The 20,196-nt window shown below is 42.4% G+C and overlaps 8 protein-coding genes across 8 annotated transcripts; 6 read left to right on the top strand and 2 right to left on the bottom strand.

Moving 5' to 3' along the window:
- Window positions 1-86: 86 nt before the first annotated feature.
- On the top strand, window positions 87-1,508 carry PICMEDRAFT_52477 (hypothetical protein; the record flags this gene model as incomplete). Its single annotated transcript, XM_019163164.1, has 2 exons — window positions 87-770; window positions 867-1,508. The coding sequence occupies 2 exons, from the start codon at window positions 87-89 to the stop codon at window positions 1,506-1,508; spliced, it is 1,326 nt and encodes a 441-aa protein (XP_019017791.1).
- On the bottom strand, window positions 1,506-4,335 carry PICMEDRAFT_16514 (hypothetical protein). Its single transcript, XM_019161233.1, has one exon. It carries the CDS (start codon window positions 3,856-3,858, stop codon window positions 1,633-1,635), a length of 2,226 nt encoding a protein of 741 aa, XP_019017790.1. The 5' UTR covers window positions 3,859-4,335; the 3' UTR covers window positions 1,506-1,632.
- A 104-nt stretch (window positions 4,336-4,439) lies between these two features.
- PICMEDRAFT_16513 (hypothetical protein) lies at window positions 4,440-5,617 on the top strand. Its single transcript, XM_019161232.1, has one exon. It carries the CDS (start codon window positions 4,886-4,888, stop codon window positions 5,564-5,566), a length of 681 nt encoding a protein of 226 aa, XP_019017789.1. The 5' UTR covers window positions 4,440-4,885; the 3' UTR covers window positions 5,567-5,617.
- On the bottom strand, window positions 5,410-6,853 carry PICMEDRAFT_16512 (hypothetical protein). The gene has a single exon (XM_019161231.1). The coding sequence runs from the start codon at window positions 6,558-6,560 to the stop codon at window positions 5,811-5,813; it is 750 nt and encodes a 249-aa protein (XP_019017788.1). The 5' UTR covers window positions 6,561-6,853; the 3' UTR covers window positions 5,410-5,810.
- Window positions 6,854-7,017: 164 nt separating this feature from the next.
- On the top strand, window positions 7,018-8,556 carry PICMEDRAFT_27976 (hypothetical protein; the record flags this gene model as incomplete). The annotated part of the gene is made up of 2 exons (XM_019162525.1): window positions 7,018-8,143; window positions 8,222-8,556. Coding segments are annotated over 2 exons (1,461 nt in total), but the record flags the coding sequence as incomplete, so codon positions are not given.
- Window positions 8,557-10,459: 1,903 nt separating this feature from the next.
- On the top strand, window positions 10,460-12,622 carry PICMEDRAFT_33782 (hypothetical protein; the record flags this gene model as incomplete). Its single annotated transcript, XM_019162844.1, has 2 exons — window positions 10,460-10,753; window positions 10,886-12,622. The coding sequence occupies 2 exons, from the start codon at window positions 10,460-10,462 to the stop codon at window positions 12,620-12,622; spliced, it is 2,031 nt and encodes a 676-aa protein (XP_019017786.1).
- A 490-nt stretch (window positions 12,623-13,112) lies between these two features.
- Window positions 13,113-19,076, top strand: PICMEDRAFT_33653 (hypothetical protein; the record flags this gene model as incomplete). Its single annotated transcript, XM_019162834.1, has 3 exons — window positions 13,113-13,234; window positions 13,313-13,657; window positions 13,709-19,076. The coding sequence occupies 3 exons, from the start codon at window positions 13,113-13,115 to the stop codon at window positions 19,074-19,076; spliced, it is 5,835 nt and encodes a 1,944-aa protein (XP_019017785.1).
- A 196-nt stretch (window positions 19,077-19,272) lies between these two features.
- On the top strand, window positions 19,273-20,175 carry PICMEDRAFT_72720 (hypothetical protein; the record flags this gene model as incomplete). Its single annotated transcript, XM_019164281.1, has 1 exon — window positions 19,273-20,175. One exon carries the CDS (start codon window positions 19,273-19,275, stop codon window positions 20,173-20,175), a length of 903 nt encoding a protein of 300 aa, XP_019017784.1.
- Window positions 20,176-20,196: the final 21 nt, after the last annotated feature.

Genomic DNA, 20,196 nt, shown 5'->3' with positions numbered 1-20,196 from the left:
CAGCTAGCTGTCTCTAAGGTCTTCGGCGGGGTCGGAAACCGATACAGGACCAAGAACACAAAGGTGAAGCAACTCCAGGCAGAAAAATGACACACATTTTTCTTTCTTTGAAGCAGTCCTCGAGGGACATCAGGCTTCTATGGTTTTCGGTGTTCATCCGCATGATCTCATTTGGGTTGACAAACCAAGTGTTGACTTTATACCTCAAGGAAATTGGGATTTCAGAGGTCAACATCGGTCTGTTTATGTCATTAACAATGATTGGAGACTCGGTGATTTCATATGCGCTCACATGGAATGCTAACAAAATTGGTAACAGATTTATTATGCTTATGGGCAGCTTCTTGATGATGGTGGCCAGTGGTATCTTCTCGACAGGCACATCGAACTTTGGCTACTTGCTTGTTGCTGCGATCGTCGGTGTCATTTCTCCCTCTGGAAATGATGCAGGCCCGTTTAAAACGATAGAAGAAACGGTGTTGGCCAACTTGACTCCTCCAAACCACAGACCAGAAGTGTATGCCATCCATTGGACCCTGGGTTCTATTGGTGCTTCATTGGGTTCCTTTCTGGCCGGGCTTTCCGTCGACTATTTCACTCACAAGAGGCTCCTTCCTGTGGTGGACTCGTACCGCTACACTTTCTGCATTCTAGTGTTCACCTCGTTTTTGAAGTTTGTTTCGCTTCTTTTCGTCTCGTACAAGGCCGAACCTTCGTACGTTCCACCTTATATGGCTGTACAGCATGATCAGGATTCCAATATAGAGGACGTATCGACAGAACCAGTACAAGACTCGGCAAATTCGGCACTTCCAACAGCTGGAAGTGCCGAAAACAACGAACGCCGACCTTTACTAAGGATTGAGGCTACTATAGAACATGAAACGCTGACGGGTTTGTCGCCGCAGTCGCAATCCATCTTGTTTAAACTCATGGTTCCCTTTATGCTAGATTCGTTTGGAAATGGATTTATGACAAATGCATGGGTGGTCTACTACTTCAAGGAAAGATATAAAACACCGGCTGTACTTTTGGGTACGTTGTTCGGCCTCTCTGGAATAGCCATGTCAGTGTCAGCGATTCCATCGGCATGGTTTGCCAAACAATTTGGTCCCATTAAGTCATCTGTGATGACACAAATTCCATGTGGGTTGTTTTTCATGATGATACCGATACTGGGCTTCAATTTCAGCCTGGGTTCTCTTTTCTATTTACTAAACCAGATGACTACGGCATTCGATGTCGTTCCTCGACAGATTATTCTCACTACACTTGTTGAGCCAACTGATTTGTCCAAAGTGATGGGTTCGGTCAATATAGGGAAGCAAATTGCCAGATCAATCAGTCCCTATTTTACAGGTTATTTTGCCGAGGCCCAGTTACTATGGGTCTGCTTTCTCATTACAGGTGTGCTTTTGATCATTGCCAATCTAATATTGGCGATAGACTTCAGTGATCTCGATGAAAAGGTCAGAGAGATAGAGCAGGTCCAGCACGATATTATGTGATCAATGGGTTTTAAGATTTTACATCTTTGTGTATAAATAAGTAATCATATATATGTATCTATATATATATATATATGTTTGGAGAAATGAACGCAAAAACATTGAAAAGAAAAATAAAACAGGATTAAAGGTCATTCTGCAAACTTAGCAGCCGGCCAACAGCAATAGGCTTCTCCGTGTGTGCATTGTTGACGTTCTTGAAACTTGGACTCTTTCCTAGATTAACTTGACTGCTTGCTCTGCTGATAGCACGACTTTGCACCCTGGAGGCCAAGTCGGACCTTACATTTAACTGCTCCACATCAAAATAGTCGTAGCCTCCGAGAATGTAATCATCTGCTCTTGATGTTGGAGAATCATTTGATATCAAGGATGGAAGCCAGGTGGAGTTGTTAGAAGTCATCATCGACATGGGTATGGAGTGAACATACTTCTGAAGCTCCTCATCTCTGGTCGATTTGTTCGCAATGACCGATTTCCAAACTTGTTTTAAGTTCAAGAAAACTCGTTCAAGGGTATCCAAGAATCTGCCGGTCTGCCGCCACTGAGAGGAGCCAACAATGGTAATGTAATCATCCTTGATAATGTATCCGAATCCAAAACCAGCCGGAATGGAAGGCGTTATACCAAAATAATCCAATGCAGGATTGCCACAGTTAGCAGCAATCAATTCTGGTTTGTACAACGCCTCCAATGATGGGTTGAAAATGAAAGGTGGGATTGAATTATCATCAATCTTTGGCAAATCTTGATGGAGCTTGTTGAGAGTGTTTCTTTGGATAAAGGCAGATCTTAAAGCACTCAAGTGTCTTTCGAAGCCCATTCCCATGCTTGCATTCTTTGCCATCTCTTTATGTTTTTTTACAGCTTCTAGCAACAACTTCCACTTTTCAGAATCTGTTGTTTGCGAAATAAAGGCTTGGCAGAGATCTAGCATTGTGTCGTTCTGGATACAAATAGGTTCGGTTCTGGCATCTCTGAAACGGCGGGTAGATACAGGCTCAAAAGTGGAAGGGCACTTACCGTACAAGGCGTAGTAGGTGATTTGAATGCAAATCTGCACAAATGAATCTGTAGGGAGCTTCATTCTTTCACGAATACATCTCTTCCCCATATTAATTTTTTTAGAGACGTATTCGTGCTGGTTGATGATATCTGCCAACCTGGACTCGGCCAAATGCAAGCCGTTGCATATTTCATTGGTAAGCTGGAACTTTAGATGCACATAGTTGGGTTTGACAATCTCGCTATTAATGGGGACGGTGTTTATTTCTGTCCATAGGGTGTAATTTTTACCATTGATCATTCTGGCCAAACGGAGAACCGAGTCTGTGTAGATATCACTGATAAACCTTAGAACCGTTGTGCCATCAATGATCGAAGCCGGGTAGATGCAGGCTGCAGTTGCGTTTTTAGTAACAACGAGGTTGATCTTATCGTAGTATCTGTTCACACAGGTCCCGAGCTGGAAGCCCTTTTCGTCGATCTTAGAGGTGCCGTGGGTGACAAACTGGATCTTGTTCCCGTCGACAGTCTCGTCAAAGGCCTCGTGGTCTAGGGAGACAACAAACAAGGCGCTATCGATCATATGCATTAGCTCCGGGTTGTTGCTCACGAGTGCAGACCTGGCCATCTTCCACGTGGACTTGGACTCGCTGGTGAAGGTTCCCACGTTGTACTTGGACTTCTCGCACGCGGAGTCGTGGATGATGTTTTTGATGATGGCAGACAACTCGTGCTTGGAGAACCAGATCTGGTCGTTTTCCGAGAGCACGGTCAACGCGTAGAACTGGCCCCGTGACAGGAAGATGACGTGTTTTGAGTCGACGGACTTCTTCAAGCCCACGCCGCTGTTGGAGGGTATGACGGTGGTGCCAAACAAGTTGTGGTACGAGGACATCGTCAAGCGCTGGCCGTTCTGGGCGTTCAAGTCCGACTTCAACGTGCCCTGCTTCAACGCGACGATGAAGCGCAAGCTCGAGGTGGTCAACACCGCTGCCCGGTACTCCTGGCTGGGAGCGAAGTTGATCATCGGGTCGTCCTCCAAGATGAAGAACGGGTTCCGGGGCAACGTCTGGCCCCGTAGGTCACCGTAGACGTTCGACGTGGTGGAGAAAATGCCCTCGCTGTTCAAGTAATTGTCGTTTGTCTCTGCCAGCCGCCGCAAGTGGGCCTGCAAGACCTTGGACCGGTCCGACGTGACAAACTGTTCTGCGTTGGAGACCAACTCCTCAAACGCTGAGTCCGACAAGAGCGGTTTCAAGGCGCTCAACGCCTGCATGGCGGAGCTCTGGAGTTCGGGCAATGGGAGCCGGGGCAAGGACCCCTCCCCTTCGAATGTGAGCGGCATCTTGTGGTGTGGTGGGGGGTGTCTGTGGACAAGGTGCTACGTGTGCAAGACAGCCTGGCGACATACAGTGAAGCACTAGCAACAGCAGCCGTAGCAGCAGCAGCAGAGAACCAGCGTGGACACTCTATTTATATTCCTTCCAAGGACCAGCCGCCCCGGCCTGGCGAAGAATCCTTCTGCTGCTGTGCCATGACTACCGAGGACCATCGGAATGTGGGGAAAGCGGCCCGGCGCCTGCTGTTGCGGAGTTCGCGGCCGGCCGCCTTGCCTGGAGAAGAACTCCGCACCGAGAAAACGTCAGCGGGGCCCCGCGCGAGAGGGCAAAAGAGGGCAGGCTGGGCCGATCGACCGCTGAGCAGTGTGCCAGCGCAAAGGCGGCAGCGGGTGGCTGCAGTAGGGGGAAGGCCTCCCGCCTGGCAGAGCTATGGACATGTCTCGGGCTGCGGCAGCAAGAAGAGACAGTCAGATGGCTGCGTACGGCATCGATTAGGGGCGGCCAGAGGGCGAAGAGTGAAGCAACGCAGGCTTTGGCTTTCGCTTCTTAACTGTCTCTGGTCAGCACCTTTCTCTGTGCGGCTTGGCGCGTAGCGTGTCCGGGTAACCCCAGTTTGCACGTCGCCTTCCTATTTGGGACAGTTGGGCAATTTCGCAGATAGCCCGTCACAAACGGCGACGCACGCGGGGGATGCGCGGGCCGGGTAACCCCTGTTTGTCGCTTGGTTGCCTATTTGGACGAAAGAGGGTTATTTGCGGCAGGAGATTTGTGTGAGGTGTGTGCGCGGGGTGCCGGATGTGGAAGGTGTGACTGGTGATTTGGGAGGGTTGAGCGAGGCGAGGGAGGGCGCCGGGCGATGGAGGAAGGAGGAGGGTGAAAAAAAATGTCACCATGCCATAGTAAAGCGGACGGTTATGTGTTGATTTGATAAAACGTATTAGTGGCTTTTCCGTCTACTCTGCTCTCTGCTCTGTCTCCCTTTCGTTTCCTTTAGTCCAAGTCCACAGATTCACCGGTCCACCCATATCCATCATGTCTGACGTCGAAGAACAACAACAATTCGAAGAAGAAATTGTTTCTGAACCAGTTGAAATTCAATACGTTGAATTAGCAACCCCAATCCCAAAGGACGTCCAAGAGGGCTCCGCTGAGGTCAAGCTTTTCAACAAGTGGACCTTCGAAGACATTGTTGTCAAGGACATCTCTTTGACCGACTACATCCAAGTCAGACAACCAGTCTTCGTTTCCCACACTGCTGGTAGATACGCCACCAAGAGATTCAGAAAGGCCCAATGTCCAATCATCGAAAGATTGACCAACTCCTTGATGATGAACGGTAGAAACAACGGTAAGAAGTTAAAGGCCGTCAGAATTATCAAGCACGCTATGGAAATCATCCACGTCTTGACCGACCAAAACCCATTACAAGTCATTGTCGACGCCATCGTCAACACCGGTGCTAGAGAAGACACCACCAGAATCGGTTCCGCCGGTGCTGTCAGAAGACAAGCTGTCGATGTCTCCCCATTGAGAAGAGTCAACCAATCTATTGCTTTGTTGACCATCGGTGCCAGAGAAGCTGCCTTCAGAAACATCAAGACCATTGCTGAATGTTTGGCCGAAGAATTAGTCAACGCTGCTAAGGGTTCCTCCACTTCTTACGCCATCAAGAAGAAGGATGAATTAGAGAGAGTTGCCAAGTCCAACCGTTAAGAAAATTTGCATGGTATCCATCTGTACTACTTTCTTTTCAACCTTTCCCTCTTTTATATATATATAAAGCAAAACAACAAATAAAACTCACATCCAAACAAAAACAAGTACAGCGTAATTATTTGAAAACTTCTAGAGCTAAATAAACTAGGCGATCAGAGTATACATTCTAAATTCTACATTCAACAACAATAATAATAATAATAACGGTACGAGTATCGATACAAGGTGTTACCCTCTTTCCTCATTTGGAGAGTTCGGTGACTTGTTCCAGGGCGCCTTTGAAACTTGCCTCGGGACTGATCTTCACCTTCTTTACCTTCAAAACACCATCCACGAAAATAAAATGTGATCTGATCGTACCTGAAGGTGTCTTCTTACACCCGAGGAGAGTAATCAGCTTCTTGCTAGGATCACATAAAAGATCGTAAGGCAAGTTCTGCTTCTCCTTGAACTTGGTTTGCGCAGCAGCATTGTCAGCACTCAACCCCAAAACAGAAGCCTTCAAGTCACCGTTCAATTTGGAGTACTCGTCTCTGAACCCTTGTGCTTGTCTAGTACACCCTGGGGTTGACGCTTTTGGATATGCAAAGATAACTAGTATATGCGCATCCTTGGCATATTTCAGTAAATTGATCTTCTTTGAGTCCTGGGTCTCCAACTCAAGGTTCTTTGGCAAAATGTCTCCTTCCTCCAATTCCGTCTTGGCTTCTTCATCTTCCTCCTCCTTGGCTTTCTCATCATCCTCAATGACAATCGGCTCCTTCTTCACAGACCTGGACTTGCCCTTACTTTCTGTTGTAGCAGACTTGGTGTCCTTTTTACCTGCTTTTGTCTTGCCGTTTGCCTTGCTGTTTTCCTTCTTGACGACTTTGCCTTTGGAAGCAGCCTTTTTGACTGGCTCACTCTTGAGTGGCTGTGGTTTCTCGGTGCTCACAGCTAATTCATCCTTGATTGCTTCAAGTCTCTTAGAACGACGGGGGGCTGTGGACATTGTGTGCTCAGTCGGGGGTCAATGTGTAGTGTGTAACCAATTGGACGGTACACATCTCCGTTATCGCATTGCTTCCTTCCAACTTGGCTGCCAATTACCAGCAAAATTAATTTGTGGAACACCACCCCCCCCTCCACACCTGAGAAGGTGGGAAATCAGTGCGTCTGTGCCGAGCACTCTCACTCTCAGATAGAGACAATGGCATAGTAAATTATTACTTACCAGGCAGCTTGGATACTTTTAAGGCGACAGAATTGCCTATTACTCCTTCTTGTTCTCCTCTGCTGGCAAGTCTTTACTTCCCCACGTTTCATCTCTCCATCTCATGCTGAAAAAAATGAATTGGAGTGATGCATGGGTAAGAATCGTTCTGCTGATTTCCATTTTTTCACAACAAGTGTTGGCGAAAAGTCAGGCAGATTCTCCGTTTGAGAAGTATTCATACAGATCAAACTTTACAGATAAGGAATTGTTTCAGTCGACGTTCACAAAAGATCACTTGGGGAAATTGAAAGCGGAGACAAAGGCGTTATTCAACTATGCCTGGAAGAAGTATATGGATTTTGGATATCCATTTGATGAAGTGAGCCCCTTGACGTGTAAGCCAAACAAACGAGATATATGGGATGAGTTCAACACCGTCAAGAATGATGCATTGGGTAACTTTTCCATCACATTCTTTGATGCAATGGACACCTTTATAATAATGGGTGACCGTGATAAGTTCCACGAGTGTGTTTACACGATCAAAAATACATACACTGATTTTGCAATTGACTCGACAATCCAGATATTTGAAACTAATATCAGGCTGCTCGGTTCCTTGTTAACGGCACACCTTTATGCAATTGATCCACGCCGAGGACTTGTGATACCAGAATATGATGGGTTTATGTTAAAATTGGCCTACGATTTAGGTAAGAGGCTCGTACTTTCATTTTCTCACCGGGAAGATAATTATAAGTTTGAAGGTGACGATGTCTTAAAGTACTTTGTGTTCTCGTATCCGAGAACAAATCTTTTATACGGAACAAAAGATGTTCCGTTTGGTTTGAAGAACGAGCAATGTACTGCGGGTGTTACATCCCTAACCCTTGAGTTTTCGTTGCTTTCCAGGCTTACAAATGATACATTGTTTGAGGACGTCTCTCGTAGAGCTGTCACTGACTTTTGGGGAAGACGAACCAAGTTTGACTTGATCCCAATGGCTTTTGACACTTACCTGCGAACTTTTACAGACTCTATTACAGGAATAGGTGCTTCAATTGATTCCTTCTATGAGTATGCCTTGAAGTACTCTATTTTATTTGACGACAACTTTTTTTACGAAATCTGGCAAGATTCTTATAAAGCGTTACTCACACACTCGCAAAATAAGGTAGGAATTTTTACAAATCTCAATGTAAATAATGGACTCGGAGCTACAGAGTGGATAGACAGTTTAGGGGCATTTTTCCCCGGGTTACAAGTGCTAGCGGGTGATGTCTCAAACTCCATTGAATTACACCGCATTTTTTTCAAGCTCTGGAACAATTATGGAGCAATTCCGGAAAGATGGAACTTTATGCCTCTTAGATCGGAAGGTTATTTCCAGCATTTAGGAAGGTCTTATAAAGATGGAGATTTGATAGAAGGGTTGGATATCGATTCAACTAACGAAGTTCTCGCGAAAAACTCGGTGGGTTTAGAGTGGTATCCTCTCCGTCCAGAGCTGATTGAATCGACATACCACTTATACACAGCAACAAAAGATCCCTTTTATCTTCGATTAGGTGAGGACTTTCTCGAAAGATTTAGAGCGCATTATATTGCCCCTTGTGGCTTTAGTGGATCGCTGGACATACTCAATGACAGGAGACAAGACAGACAAGAAAGTTTTGTTTTAAGCGAAACACTGAAGTATCTATATTTGCTCTTTGATGTGGACAATGTCGTGCAGCAGGGAAATATGGTGTTTACTACAGAAGGTCATCCGTTTTGGTTTGACAAAAAGCTATGGAATTTTGACCCAATCCAGAAGCCTGATTTAGAAAATATGAATATTTACAATAAGACCGAGACTGAAAACCCCGGCTTCCTTAGCAGACTGCTGCTACCTAGAAAATTCTATTTGAATAAAGAGTTTGACCAATTGCGGAGTGAGTTTTACGAAGATGAGAATAAAGTGAATCCTATTTTGTACCGTATAAGCGACATGTACGCGTTTCAGAGCTCAGAAACAGGAGAACTTCTCGGGAACGACTACGGAAAGTTTATGCGTGTCAACAAAGAGGACTACGATAAAATTAAAAACCACGAAAAATTACAGCTGGAAATTCTCAACGCAAGCTTGAGAGAATCCGGTGATCTCGAGTTGGACGAGGATTTTCTTGGCTTGGGGACTTGTGACATCATAAAGCGCCAGGATATAAATCTCGGAAAAACTTTTTTCCTCAAGTCGGGTGTATTGAGAGATTGTCCTGAGTTCTATCGTTTGGACTGGGAATACGCAATGACACTAAGAAAACCTCTTTATTTAACAGAGCGTGAGCCTTTGGAGTTGGATCAAAACTTCTACCAGCAATATGTTGGCGGTGTGTCCGAGGCTGGTGGTGCAGTCTGCCAGGCAGAACAGACTACACATGAATGGGAAGCACTGATGTCCTCAGATGACACGTTCAGCGTTGCTCCCATCTACAGGTTGAAAGGCCGGCGGCTTGAGGGGGAGCGGGTTTCAGCTCGCATGGCTTCAAGAAGCAAGCGCAAGAGGTTTGTACCACGGGAAGGTGACATTTTCCTTGCAGAACTAGAAGGACTCCGTCTGCGGCTCGAGGAGCTTGCAGTTGGTGACCTCGACAGCCGAGGTGAGATCATCTCTCAGGCATCATACGACGAGATGGTGGAAGCCATTCTCAAATCGGGGAAAGGTAGCAGTGATGTCAGAGAAGTCCACTCCGTTGTGCGCTTGACCAAGCTTAACGGGCTGCAGATTGGAAACGACACCCTGGTATGGGTATACCCCGGCAGCCAACTTCTGACCAAGAGCGACTCGGTGGCGATGGTTGGGCGTCACCTTGTTTTAAACGGCCAAGTCGTCACCAACTTGCTTGTGCAATGAACAAGCCGATCGCTCATTCATGTTACAAGTGCAACACCGTAACTGTCGCGTTGCCGGCCGGCGGCGATTTTAAATTGACGCGCATGGAATGCAGAATTTTTTCTTTATACCTTTTCTTTTTTTCTCCCCTTATTACAGTTTCTCTGCTGCAAAGACGAGGTTGCGTTCTGAGGGGTGATTGCACTATCAACTATCGCCTTTTCAGATTCCTGGCGAGTCAATTGGTAAGCGAAGTACTTTGGGTTGACAACTGTAAACGCATTCAATCTGTTCAGCTGATTAAACCTTGAGCAACACCGTTTCTTCCGTCAAACTTCCCCCTCGAGCAGGTCCTATTGTCGAGCTTTTCTTGCCGTCAATAACAGAATTCAGTGACATCAAACTCCATCTCATCTCTTTATCCGCATTTCCTGCATACTGGATTTTATAGCATACATCTATTCCTGTCTTTGTATATAGATATCTCTGCATCAAAAAGGCCATCACTGAATATCTAATCGAAACAGGTCGTCTTATTTTGAACCTCTAGGTGAGACACAATTCAACACAAACTGAAAAGCATTTGTATTTATCCCCAAAGAAAGTGGACTTTTAATTTCCTTTCACATTTTTTCCTGTCCAGATAGTTTTATCTTACCGGAATTTACTGTCCTTTTTCCAATTCTGTGTAGACTGATTGCTAAAATCAACTATTATTGCTAGCAGGTATGTACCACGAAGACATAGATATAGAAGACAGCAACAACTCGATACTAACACCCATTTTTGGCCATTTTTTCTAAGTTCATACAGCAACACTGGAATGTCTGATTTTGCCAAGAACCTTTTCGGATTCGTCAAGCCAAAATCAACGTCACCCGAAACAATGGCTCCAGCACAGGATGTAAACGAAGCACCATTGGCACGTGTGGTTTCTTCAAGCGGCTTTCCATCGGAAATTCTGCCTCATGCGACACCTACCATTGGCTTGAACGAAAAGTCGTATGCTGTAGGAACAACAATCAACGACCCAAACGCTTTGAATAGATCCATAAACCAATTTGATCATGCACAGCAGAGCAATTTGACTGCTCAACTGAATACCACCCAAAGCAACGTGAATAACGAAAACCTAAACATTAATAATAACGAACAACAAAGACAGTTGAAGCAACAACAACAACAACAACAACAACAACAACAACAACAACAACAGTTGCATCAGCAACAACAGCAAAAGCATCAGCAGCAACATTACCAACCGTTGTTGAGTAAGACGCAGGACTACTCGTTAGCAAGTGCGGCCGACGCTGCTGATACTATACAGAGGGGAAAACTCCGTATAAATATCATGGAAGCTCGGGGGCTAAATGTTACCACAAACTACTCTCAACCCTATGTGGTATGCACTTTTGAATCGTCAGAAATTGTCACCCAGGGCCCAGAGAGCTACGATCCAAAGAATGCACAATTCGTCCACAGAAACAACAACGACTATTCTACTAGAACTAAGTCTTCAGCAAATTACAACCCCTCCAATCCAGTGTGGCATCATACTGCTATTTTTGATGTTATTGGTTCCAAATCGCAATTACAAATCTCGGTTTATGATACCTCAATAGATGGTTCTTTTTTGGGCCATCTGAACATCTCCCCAAAGACAACTGATGATTCAAGCGTTGAGAGATGGTACGAACTACAGCCTAGATTACCCAATGAGCCAGTTACAGGCAAGATCAAGATCAAATTAGATTACTCTAATATAAACAAAAGACATTACGGACCAAACGATTTTGAAATCTTGAGACTTCTAGGCAAAGGTACTTTTGGACAAGTTTTCCAAGTTAAGAAGAGCGATTCCAAACGAGTATATGCAATGAAAGTTTTGTCCAAGCAGGTCATTGTCAAAAAAAAAGAGATTGCACATACTATTGGTGAAAGGAATATTCTCGTAAGAACTGCAACCACAGAATCACCTTTCATTGTGGGTCTCAAGTTTTCATTCCAAACTCCAACGGATTTATATTTGGTCACTGACTTTATGAGCGGTGGAGAACTCTTTTGGCATTTACAGAAAGAAGGGCGGTTCAGTGAAGAGAGAGCAAAGTTTTACATTGCAGAATTGGTTTTGGCATTGGAACACCTACATGACAACGATATTGTTTATAGAGACTTGAAACCTGAGAATATTCTACTAGATGCGAATGGGCATATTGCATTGTGTGATTTTGGTTTATCAAAGGCCAATCTAACTGGTAACGGTACTACAAATACATTTTGTGGAACAACAGAATATTTAGCCCCTGAAGTTTTATTAGATGAATCAGGCTATACCAAAATGGTTGATTTTTGGTCTTTAGGAGTTTTGATTTTCGAGATGTGTTGTGGTTGGTCTCCTTTCTATGCAGAAAATACTCAGCAAATGTACAAAAACATTGCTTTTGGTAAGGTCAGATTTCCAAAAGAGGTTTTGTCCCATGAAGGAAGATCCTTTGTAAAGGGGCTACTAAACAGAAATCCAAAACATAGATTGGGTGCTCTCAATGATGCACGTGAGTTACGGGCGCATCCATTTTTCCATGATGTCAATTGGGACAACTTGAAAGAGAAAAAAATTCCTCCACCATTTGTGCCTCACATTGCAAATGAACTAGACACTTCTAACTTTGACCCAGAATTCACAAATGCTTCCACTTCGGCGATAAACAGACAGCTCATGATGGGGACGACACCGTTATCACAGGCTGTGCAAGAAAACTTCAAAGGTTTCACTTATGTTGATGACTCAACAATGTTTGATCATTTCAATGGCTCTATGGGTAGACGAGGTTCCTACAAACCTCAGTACGGCTCTTTTATTCCAGGTAACCCAAATTTACCTCCAGATGAAGAAGTTGTGGATGAACAAAGTGAAATTGAGGAAGAAAATGAAGGGGAAGATATGGATGTTGATGATGAGTTTGTCAGTGGACAGTTCGATTTGTAATGGGGGGAAATCGTTTCACTATTCGTGTATATTAGCCTCATGATTGCCAGCATCTAATCTGTGGACTTCTTTATTTCCCATTATTCCCACTCTACTACTTAGTTTCAATTCACATGCTTCATGCTCAAACTTAATTTTTTGTTTAAAACAAGTTCTTGTTTATCCTTATATATACTGTCACTCATTCAAACAAGACTTTTTTTTCTATTTCTTCTGGCTCTCATTCAAATACATTTTCTTAAGTCACATTGTTTTTTGATATTTAAAACTATAGTTATGAATCAAATTTATAGCATTTAGTCCTACCCGAGCAAAAGTCGTACTTTTCGTGCCTACAGAGGCTATTTTTCAAAATCGAGCATTGGCTGCGGCGCTGGTGAAATTTCAGCTTCAAGGTATATCTTGCCTTTTTGAGTAATACACTATATTCCTTAAGGCAGTTGAAGAGTCTTTTAATTGAATAAAGAACAATAAGAGAACCACCAGAATCATGGCTACCTACAATGTTCAATCAACAGGATCCTACATGCAGGCCATGGATCCCATGCGAGAAAAGCTAAGCATAATACATCTCGATAATGAAGAAGAGTCACTTAAATTGCCAACCAATTTGTTGAAAGAAGAATCAATTGCTAGCGTCAAGAGTGACGTTCACAAGAATGTCCATGAAATACTCAAAGCTTTTGAAAGTATTGATGATGATATTCTTGCAGATTACGATAAGATTGACGAAAGCGATTATGATGAAAGTGATGACAGCGGAGATAACGAGGCCTTTCATTATGAAGATGACGATTTAACAAAATTATTCTTGATCAATGAAATTAAGGAGGAGTGTAACAGAGTGCATTTAAAGCACACTGAAGGAGAGGATGTTGATGGCGATACTTTCCAGCTGTTTGAAAATATTGTAGACTTGTTACAGAAAGAGGATGACGACGCAGGTCTCCAAGGAGCTTTATTTGATATTTTGGGCTTTGAGGAACTTGATTTGATTACCAAGCTAATCACATCAAAGGAAGAAATCTTGACGCAGTACAGAAGACTCAATGAGCTGAGAATTCACAATGCTGGAGGTTCGTCGAGAATGAACCATGAATTGATGACAGTAGACCAAATTAAAGCAAAAGTTGCCGAAAATGCTAAACGGGCAAGAGAACAACCGCTTGCGAAAGAGCATTCCGTTACCAAATATCCTCATGTTTTTATGTCACACAGTGCAGGCAATACTATCTCTTTCACAGGTAAAGCATACACATTACCTGTGGGTACAGTAAGAGAATCTTTTGAGAAACATGAAGAAGTTATTATACCCAAAAGCGAAACACGAAATTCGTTGGCCCCAAATATATTCATTCCTATCAAAGAGTTGGATTTTCTTTGTCAAGGAACCTTTAAAGGATATAAAACCTTAAATCGTATGCAATCACTAATTTATGATGTTGGTTACAACACAAATGAAAATATGCTTGTGTGTGCACCTACTGGTGCCGGTAAAACAGATGTTGCATTATTGGCTATTTTACATACAATCAAGCAGTTTGTGTCCGAAAGTGAAACTAGCGACACTGATACTTTGAATGTTGATATCGATTACGATGAATTCAAAATTGTATATGTTGCTCCTTTAAAGGCTCTTGCTGCAGAAATTGTTGAGAAATTTTCCAAAAAATTGGCATGGTTAGGGATACAAGTCAGAGAATTGACCGGTGATATGCAACTAACTAAGGCAGAAATTATGACAACCCAAATCATTGTAACAACCCCTGAAAAATGGGATGTGGTCACTCGTAAATCTACAGGTGACTCTGAATTAGTGCAGAAAGTGAAGTTGCTGATCATAGATGAAGTTCATTTGCTACACGAAGACAGAGGTAGTGTCATTGAAACACTTGTTGCAAGAACTTTGAGACAAGTTGAAAGTACACAATCGATGATTCGTATTGTTGGTTTGTCTGCAACTTTACCAAATTTTGTAGATGTTGCAGATTTCTTGGGGGTGAATAGAAATGTTGGAATGTTTTTCTTTGATCAGTCTTTTAGACCAGTACCATTAGAACAACAGCTAGTTGGTGTAAGAGGTAAAGCGGGCTCCAAACAGGCGAGGGAAAATTTAGAGGAAGTATCTTTCAACAAGGTGATGGAAATGATCAAGTTGGATCATCAAATTATGGTTTTTGTTCATTCTCGTAAAGATACAACTAAAACCGCTAGAAACTACATGAAAATGATAGGAGAACAAAGCTATGAAAACTATTTTGATTGTCGAGATACAGAGAAATATTCTTACTTTGAAAGGGAAATGGGCAAAAACAGAAATAAAGATTCGAGAGAGTTGTTTGTCGGTGGATTTGGTATCCATCATGCGGGAATGAGTAGATCTGACCGAAACCTTACTGAGAAGATGTTCTTAGCAGGTGTCATTAAAGTTTTGGTTTGTACTGCCACTTTAGCTTGGGGTGTCAATTTGCCTGCAGCTGCGGTCATCATCAAAGGAACGCAAATTTACGATTCAAAGCAAGGTGGTTTTATTGATTTAGGTATCTCCGATGTGATCCAAATTTTTGGTAGAGCCGGTAGACCGCAATTTGAAGCACATGGTATAGGTATTCTGTGCACATCTTCTGATAGGTTAGACCATTATATCTCTCTCTTATTACAGCAGCATCCTATTGAGTCTAAACTTACGGCTAAGCTTGTGGATAATTTGAATGCAGAGATTTCTTTGGGGACTGTGACTAACGTTGAGGAAGGTGTTCAATGGTTAGGTTACACTTATCTTTACGTGCGAATGAAGCAAAATCCTTTTGCTTACGGAATTGATTGGCAAGAACTAGCACAAGATCCATTATTGGTTCAAAGAAGAAGGAACATGATTATTGATGCCGCCAGAAAATTACATAAATTACAAATGATTGTATTTGATGAAAGATCATTTGGCCTTATTCCGAAAGATATTGGAAGAATTTCTTCAGATTTTTATTTGTTGAACGAATCTGTTGAAGTTTTCAATGAAATGATCACTTCACAGGCTTCTGAAGCTGACGTTTTAAGCATCATTTCAATGAGTTCTGAATTTGATAATGTGAAATTTAGGGACGATGAAGCGAAAGAGTTGGACGAATTAAGAGATGAACGAATTGTTTGCGAAATAGGTCCAAAATTGGAAAGCTCACAAAAGAAAACTAACATTTTGCTACAGTCTTATATTTCACGGGCGTTCGTGAAAGACTCGGCATTAGCTTCAGATATGTCATATATTGCTCAAAATGCAGCTCGTATTTGCCGGTCCTTATTCTTTATGGGTTTGAACAGAAGGTGGGGTATCTTTACTCGACACATGCTTGAAATATGCAAAGCTGTTGATAGACAAATGTGGCCCTTTCAGCACCCTATGAATCAGTTTCAGTTACAGCCTCCAATTATCAAGTTAATTGAAGCCAAAAAGCCGACAATTGAGCATTTGAGAGATATGGAGTCTGGTGAATTAGGTGATCTTGTCCATAATAAATCTATGGGTCCTAAACTTCACAAATTAATAGGACGCTTTCCATACCTATTACTGGATGTTGAATGTTTTCCTATAACTACAAATGTTATGCGTATTCATGTTTCAGTAGAAGCCGATTTTATTTGGAATTTTGAGTACCATGGTAATGCTCAATTTTTCTGGATTCTAGTTGAAGACAGTGACAATTCGAATATATTGCACTATGAAAAATTTATCCTTAACAAGAAGTCTTTCAGCTCTCCTCACGAGTTAGATTTTATGATTCCATTGAGTGATCCACCTCCGCCACAAATACTTGTTAGGGCCATTAATGATGTGTGGATCGGTGCAGAAAACAGTGTTGCTGTCTCGTTTAAGCACTTGATCAAGCCACACAATGACACTGTCAAAACGAAGTTACTAAAATTGCATCCCTTACCCATCACAGCCCTCAATAATAAAAATATTGAAGGTATTTACAAAAGTAAATTTTCCTACTTCAATCCAATGCAAACGATGACTTTTCATACTTTATACAATACCAACTCTAGTGTATTTGTTGGATCTCCTACAGGTTCTGGAAAAACTGTTGTTGCGGAATTTGCCATTTGGCATGCATTTAATGAGTTCCCTGGATCTAAAGTTGTCTATATCGCACCAATGAAAGCATTAGTGAGAGAAAGAGTTGATGATTGGAGGGCAAGAATATGCCAAAACACGAACCACAAAATTGTCGAGTTAACTGGTGACTCGTTACCTGGTGTTCAAGAGGTTAGAGAAGCAGATATCATTATTACTACTCCCGAAAAGTTTGATGGTATTTCACGTAATTGGCAATCTAGAAAGTTTGTTCAACAAGTGTCCTTGTTGATTATGGATGAAATTCATTTATTAGCAAGTGATAGAGGTCCAATTTTAGAAATAATTGTGAGTAGAATGAATTATATTTCTTCATTCACTAAGAAACCCATAAGGTTATTAGGTTTGTCTACTGCGGTTTCTAATGCTATGGATATGGCAAGTTGGTTGGGGGTGAAAGAGGGACTATTCAATTTTCCTCAAAGTGTGAGACCAGTTCCGTTGGAGATGTATATTGACGGATTCCCTGATAACTTGGCATTTTGCCCATTGATGAAAACGATGAATAAGCCAGCATTTATGGCAATCAAACAGCATTCTCCTTCCAAGCCAGTTTTGATTTTTGTTGCATCTCGAAGACAGACAAGATTAACTGCTCTTGATATAATCCATTTGTGTGGTATGGAAGAAAATCCACGTAGATTCCTCAAAATCAATGAAGATGAGTTGGCACCATACATAAATAAAGCGAAAGATGATACATTGAAACTAGCGTTACAATTTGGTATAGGATTACATCATGCCGGTTTGGTTGAGAGTGATAGACAAATATCGCATAAGTTGTTTGAACAAAACAAAATACAAATCTTGATTGCAACTTCCACTTTGGCATGGGGTGTCAATTTGCCGGCACATTTAGTAATTATAAAAGGTACCCAATTCTTTGATGCGAAAATTGAAGGTTACAAAGATATGGACTTGACTGATATTCTACAAATGATGGGAAGAGCAGGTAGACCAGCTTTTGACACTAATGGTATTGCTATGGTTTTCACCAAAGAATCTAAAAAGACATTCTACAAACACTTTTTGAACGTTGGATTTCCCGTTGAGTCTTCATTACACAAAGTTATGGACAATCACATTGGTGCTGAAATCTCTTCGGGAACAATCAAAACGAGACAAGAGGCGATGGATTTTTTAACCTGGACTTTCTTATATAGAAGAGCACACCACAATCCAACATACTACGGCATAGAAGATATTTCTCAAGAGGGCATTAGTTCCTATTTAAGTGGGTTGATTGATAAGGTTATCAATAATTTAGTTGAATCAAAGTGTGTTATTACTACAGGAGAAAAGCTAGAGTCCACGCCATTCTTAGAAATATCATCCTACTATTACTTATCGCACAAAACCATTAGAAATCTTCTTAATAAAGTTATTCCGTATGCAAGTTTTAGACAATGCTTGAGATGGTTATGTGAAGCTTCAGAATATGATGAGTTACCCACTAGACACGGGGAAGAATTAATCAATATGGAAATGTCACAAGAGATGAGATATTCTGCCGATGACTTGGAAGACTATGAATTTATTTGGGATCCACATATCAAGGCATTCTTGTTGTTGCAGGCATATATGACCAGAATTGAGCTACCGATTGCAGATTATGCACAGGATACTGTTTCTGTACTAGATCAAAGTTTGCGTATTTTGCAAGCATATATTGATGCCACGTCTGAGATGAGGTTCTTATCTACTACACTGAATTTCATCAAGGTCATGCAATGTATAAAGCAGGGGTGTTGGTTTGATGATGATTTTGTTTACGCATTACCGGGCTTGAAAATGAAGAAGGCTAGCGATTCGGAGAAGAACTTTGATCTTGATGGTAGTGAATGGAGAACTGCAGCTGAAAACAGTGAGCTCACCTTGAAGCAAATAGGTAGCTTTAAGAAGAAGCCGAACGGCATGAACAAACTTGCTGATAAGTTGAGAGTCAGTAGAAATAAGAAAGAGGAATTTATCAGGGTTGCTTCTACACTTCCCACAGGAGAATTTAAGGTTCTTGAGCAAAATAGTCCCGAAGAGATTGGGGTGGAGTTGTCACATGAGAACGCAATGTTCCGGAAAGACTACAGAATCTATGCACCAAAGTTTTCGAAGCCACAAAGAGAAACGTGGTTTGTTATTTTGTGCGACTTGGCAAAGGACGAATTGTATGCCATCAAAAGAGAGTCGCCTAGAAGATCAGGAGGTGGTGTTGACAAGGTGCAGAGCAAGCTCAAGGTTGCAGAAGAACTACGTGGAAGAGAGGTTGACGTTCTCATGGTGAGTGATTTTACCGATCTCACCTACCGAGGGAGACATAAGTTAAAGTGACACATCAGCGAGACCGGAGCGCCGGTTGCCTAATTTGAGTCTAATGAGGGGGTAAATTGTGCGTGTAGACGTAACTAGGTATATATAAGGTCCTGTAACCAGTAAGTATTTCAGAAAAGGTAATACGTGCCAGATATTGGGTTCGAAGAGAAGAAGACGAAAGGAACTGAAGTCTAGTCTGGGGCTGTCAATATAGATGTCTACAGAGCCGTTGATAGGGAATTCAAATTTCGAGGAGGGAAAGGGTGGAGGTACAAATGTTAGCAATACCACAAACAATAATAGTAATAATAAGAATGATAATAACGGTCCTTTGAACAATGGTAATGAAAAGATGCAATTTGATGAGGGTGTGAACATAATACACTGCTGCTTGAGTATCAACTCCACAACTATATACACTTATGACAATCCTAATATTTTGCACAGGGCGAACTTGAACTATGTGGAGGCCATTACGCAGAACTTGGGGGAAATTAATGAGGTGCAGGAGGACCGTATGGATCACATAAACCTGAACCAGAGTATAAGGATCAACAAGAAAAACATCAACCTGATGATATACTACAAGAAGAACATTATGGAGAACAACGATTTAATAACGATCGTCATACTATGCGGCGATAAACTTATGAGTAGTTTTGTGCATAATTTGTTAGAAAAGCTTATGAACGAGTACGTGAACGAGTACTACACGAATAATAGGAGGTTTGAGTTCAAGCTTCGAATTAAGGAAATCATCAACCAAGAAGAGGGGCATCTGATCAGATTGGTGGAGAATTATGGCTCTGTCGAAGGGGAGATTGCCCAAGTGCGAGAGTTGATGAACGAGAATATCGACAAGATCTTACAGCGAGGTGAGAACCTCGATACGTTGATCAGCAAGACGTCGAACTTGAACACGAGTTCCAGCTCGTTCAGAAGGCGAACCACGAGCGTGAAGCGGAAGATGATATGGTCGAACGTGAAGTTTGTGGTGATTGTTACGCTGATTGCGCTACTGGTGGGGTACATTCTGTTGGGGCTCGAGTGCGGGCTACCGTTCTACAGCAAGTGCCTACACCCGAAGAAGCCAAGCCAGCCGTCGGTGGATGCCTAGCTGGCCAGTCTATAGAACACA

The sequence above is a fragment of the Pichia membranifaciens genome, assembly GCF_001661235.1.
Source record: "Pichia membranifaciens NRRL Y-2026 unplaced genomic scaffold PICMEscaffold_3, whole genome shotgun sequence".
Classification (NCBI taxonomy): Eukaryota; Fungi; Ascomycota; class Pichiomycetes; order Pichiales; family Pichiaceae; genus Pichia; species Pichia membranifaciens.
The sequence above is the reverse complement of the archived record's forward strand: the minus strand, read 5'-3'. Positions and strand labels throughout refer to the sequence as shown.